This window comes from Arachis ipaensis, chromosome B04 (assembly GCF_000816755.2).
Source record: "Arachis ipaensis cultivar K30076 chromosome B04, Araip1.1, whole genome shotgun sequence".
Taxonomy (NCBI): Eukaryota; Viridiplantae; Streptophyta; class Magnoliopsida; order Fabales; family Fabaceae; genus Arachis; species Arachis ipaensis.
The window spans coordinates 12853511-12858012 of NC_029788.2; the positions used below are offsets into that span (position 1 = coordinate 12853511).

The following is a 4502-nucleotide window of genomic DNA, read 5'->3' on the forward strand; positions in this document are numbered from 1 at the left end:
CTAATCGTTAATCGTTTTTGTCCCCAACATTTTCGTCCTATTTAAGTCTCTAACGTTTCAAAATCGTCTCAATTTTGTCCTGCCGTCAATTCCGTTAACAGATTTCTAACAGCAAGACAACATTGAGTCAATTTTAAAAGAATTAAATAGAAATGTGATTAAAAAATAATTGAATAACTATGTACCGTAAAAGATTGATATTAGTGAAGGATAAAATTAAAATTTATTTCTAATCGTTTTTGTCCCCAACATTTTCGTCCTATTTAAGTCTCTAACGTTTCAAAATCGTCTCAATTTTGTCCTGCCGTCAATTCCGTTAACAGATTTCTAACAGCAAGACAACATTGAGTCAATTTTAAAATGTTAGGGAATTAAATAGGACGATTCAAAAGTTAGAGACAACTTTGAGACTTATCCCAAACGTTGGGGACAAAAACGATACTTTACTCTATATCAAAAGAAGAACCCACCTGGGCCAGGTTCAGAGCCCAAAAAACTATTAACATGTCAACCAAAAACAATTTGAATAATATTATACGCTAAATTTTTTGGATTTAGATTCTCTAAATTTTAAATTTTACTTTAGAGAGTAAAGTATGATCTATCATCATTTATTTTATAAGTGGGATTAAGAGAAAATATGAGAGAAAAAACATTCAATGGTGAGAATTGAGAAATATCACTTTACCCTCTAAAATAAAAATATAAAATTTAGAGAATTCAAATTCAAAATTTTTTGTTAACTAAATTAATCTAACATAATAAAAATCAATTATAATTAATATTATTCAAAATCTTATTATTTAATTTAACTAGACTTTTTTTTTACCAAAGATATGAGACTCGAACCCGCAACCTCTTAATTGAGTATAGGGAGATTATGCCATTTGAGCTATTATTCATTGACAAAAAAAAATTTAATTATTAACATTCGCAAATAAACGAATAGAACAAACAACTATGTTATACAAAATATCAATTACTACCCATAAATTCGTATCTGATATTTTATAAAAAAAAAAGTTATTATATTATTATAATAATTAATAAATTTAATTATTAACATTCGCAAATAAACGAATAGAACAAACAACTATGTTATACAAAATATCAATTACTACCCATAAATTCGTATCTGATATTTTATAAAAAAAAAAGTTATTATATTATTATAATAATTAATAAATTTAATTATTAATTTATTATAAAATTAATTATTCTGAAGACTTAGAAAAATAAATAATTTGATGATTAATTTTTAATTTGCTGGTAGATGTTTTTTTTTCTTTTACGCAATTCATGACTTTTGTTTGGAAATAACATAACACCATGATGGCTTACTAAAAAAAAACATGATGATGTGATTATGCGAAGAGAATAGCGATAGTGAAAGAGAAAGAGGAAGATGGCATCATCGGTGGCGAAGAACATTCTCAAATCGATCAGAGAGAAAGGTTTCGGCGCCTTCCTCAGACAGCTCAAAGATGAAGGCTACCTGTTTGTTCCCTTTTCCTTTTTATTTCCTTCCACAAATTCTTCGCTTCCATGGATTTTGTTGCCTTTTATTTTAGGGTTTTTTGTTGTTCTTTCAATTCTTCTCACAATCTTCAACTCACTACTTCTCTGTTCTCATTTCACATTTCACATTTCAGGAGGTGCCTTCCGGACGGAAATCTCTTGTAAGTCAATTACTCTGCTTTGATCTTTTGCTTTATCATCTTTTCGAATCCAGAAAAACTTAGTCTTAATTGGATAGCTATGAATTGTTTTAGTCTATAGGCTTTTCTTGCTGCTGCTTACATATTATTCAAGAAAAGATAGTTTTTGTAGAGATTCGTTTAGATGCAATTGAAGAAGGCTCCTCCAATATTCACACTGTATTTCAGCTCCATCATCATTAGGTTGTTTATTAATCAATCTGTTGAATTGTATCATGAAGTGTGTGATTGTGATTATCTAAGGGAATGTGAGAGTGAGAAGTGTTTCTTTTAAGCTTACAAGCTTCAATGTTCAAACTACAAAGACATGCACACAACAGATTCTGGTTTTACACCGATACTCATTTCTAGTTCCTCTCCAAATTCCCTGAATTTCCAAGATTTCTTTTCTCTTATTATTTTGCCCTAGTGACAGGCTCTTTTTTTTTGCAAGTCAATTCTTGTGTTGTTTTTATTACTTTCATTTATCAGAGTGATTATTTTAGTTACTAAAAGAAAGGGTTCATCTGCATTACAAGTAAATATTATCATCAATGTTACTGCCTCAAGTGTATCTTAAACTAAGAATGCACGTCAAGAAAGAAAAAAAATTCTACTTGTTTACAGTAGCTAGAGATGATGATGGGATTGAAACCAGTTGGAAACCAAAATTTCATAAACTGGTGTAAACTGGTTTTTATGTTGAAACCGGTTTGCCTTATGTCAATGTGGTTCAATTTTGGTTTTCAAACCATTCATAGTGGTTTGGTGTGGTTTTTATTTGGTTATTAGAAATATCAAACCAGGTCCATCCCTGTATGCCAGTATTTTTTTGCCTGTCAATCTAATTTTGTCTGAATTTATGTAGGCAAACCAAGATCCATAATATTGGTGCAACGCTTGTTGGTGTTGACAAATTCGGTAACAAGTATTATGAGAAACTTGAAAACACACAATATGGTTAGTTTCAGCTCCCTGCTGTCTGTCTCTCAAGTGTGCATATGTATAAGGGTTTAAGAATTACACATGGCTGAAAGCAGTGAAAATAAACCCTTAAAGTGCATATAGGTAGGAATGACCTTGTTCTTAGGTAACAACAGTAACATAAACATTATGGTTGCTACACATAGCAACCTGACTATGACATAGTGAACAAGAAAAGGATATGGTGAAAATGCTATGGCTTTCTTAATACTGCCCGGAAAATGACAGTTCTGTTCTACTGTCCTTTGATGGCCCATACAACAATTACACGTTACAGTTCGGCAAGAGTTAAAGTGGGTTGTGTGCTAAACAAATGGTTCAAACCTTAAGAACTAATATGCATCCCCACCCCTCTCCTTTCTTTTCTCCTCACTCATGTCTGGAAATCTGCCAGATAGTTAGCCTTGAATTTCAATATGAGGTGTGCTCATACATGCTGTTCGGTTCCTTGAAATCTGGCAGGAAGACACAGGTGGGTTGAATATGCAGAAAAGAGTAGATATAATGCTTCACAAGTTCCACCTGAATGGCATGGTTGGCTCCACTTCATTACTGATCATACAGGAGATGAGGTAAGTTCAGTTATCCCTAGGTAGTGTCATCTGGTCTGCAAATTCGCAGCTCCAAGATAATAATGTGGGCTTTGTTGCAGCTTCTTTTGCTGAAACCGAGAAGGTATGGTGTTGAACACAAAGAAAATTTATCAGGAGAGGGTGAACAGTATATCTATCATTCCAAGGGACATGCACTTAATCCAGGACAGAGAAACTGGACAAGGTACCAACCATGGCAATCCAAGCTTGAACCATAATTACAGTCCATCTGTGTTGAAAATTTTCCTGAATGTTGGTTTTGACATTCTGGATAAATGATTTGCATTCGCATTGAGGGGGGTGCTTTTTCCCGTTGAATAAAATGAATTATTAGCTATTCTGTTCGACAAACTCACTTTGTAATTCAAATGTTTCCTTACAGAGTCACAAATTTCCATTTATCTGCGTGAATACGTTTTCTGGGATTAGTGTGTTTTTTGTTGGCGTCTATTACACCCTATACTTTCTATTGAGAAATCGCAATCACATCTTATACTACTTAAAGCTATATGCATGTACGTAGGGGTGGCAATGGGTAGGGTTTGGAGCCAACCCTAACCCTACTCGTGGGTTGAAAATATCTCAACCGTAACCCTACCCGTTCTTAACCCGCGGATACCCGACCCTACCCGCGGGTTACAAAAAAAGAAATAATATTATTATATAACTTGATGATAATTTAAAATAAAATTGACTTTTATGTAAAAAAGTTTATTAAATTATCAATTAATGATCTTCTTTTAATGACTAAGAATTTTTTGCATTTAATAAGAGGTCTTTAGTTCAACATTCACTTAAAACATATTTTTATATATATAACATATAGTACGGGTTAGTCGGGTAGGGTTGAGGTTCAACTCGCACCCTACCCGACCCGCACGAGAACTCTACCCGCACCCTACTCTACCTGCTGCGGACGGATTGACAACCCTACCCGACCGGGTGGGGTCGGATTGGGTATCCGCGGGTAGGGTACATGTTGTCACCCTACATGTACGTATGAAACCCACGTCTTTTGCCTTAAAAATAGTTTTCAATGTATTACGGTTTATGATTACATAGTTCCCTCTTTGAAAATAAAAATATTCATTTGAGGTTACGATGCTCATTTTCATTTTTGGCAGAACACATTTATATATGTGGTGAATTTTAGTATGTCTATCTTTATAGTGATTACAGTAGCTATGTAATAGTATTAAAATTAAATATTTTTTATATTTTAATAACT

At 33.1% G+C, this 4502-nt stretch overlaps 1 protein-coding gene across 1 annotated transcript; it reads left to right on the top strand.

Annotated features, from left to right (window-relative positions):
• LOC107638890 (probable NADH dehydrogenase [ubiquinone] 1 alpha subcomplex subunit 12) lies at positions 1294-3722 on the top strand. The gene is made up of 5 exons (XM_016342290.2): positions 1294-1497; positions 1653-1679; positions 2566-2657; positions 3144-3253; positions 3334-3722. Exons 1-5 carry the CDS (start codon positions 1406-1408, stop codon positions 3490-3492), a joined length of 480 nt encoding a protein of 159 aa, XP_016197776.1. The 5' UTR covers positions 1294-1405; the 3' UTR covers positions 3493-3722.

Excerpts from the sequence above, each read along its gene's own strand:
- LOC107638890 (XM_016342290.2), top strand. The coding sequence starts at position 1,406 with ATGGCATCATCGGTGGCGAAGAACATTCTCAAATCGATCAGAGAGAAA. Across the intron at positions 1,680-2,565 it reads CTTCCGGACGGAAATCTCTT|GCAAACCAAGATCCATAATA; the intron begins GTAAGTCAATTA and ends GAATTTATGTAG. Across the intron at positions 3,254-3,333 it reads CTGATCATACAGGAGATGAG|CTTCTTTTGCTGAAACCGAG; the intron begins GTAAGTTCAGTT and ends GCTTTGTTGCAG.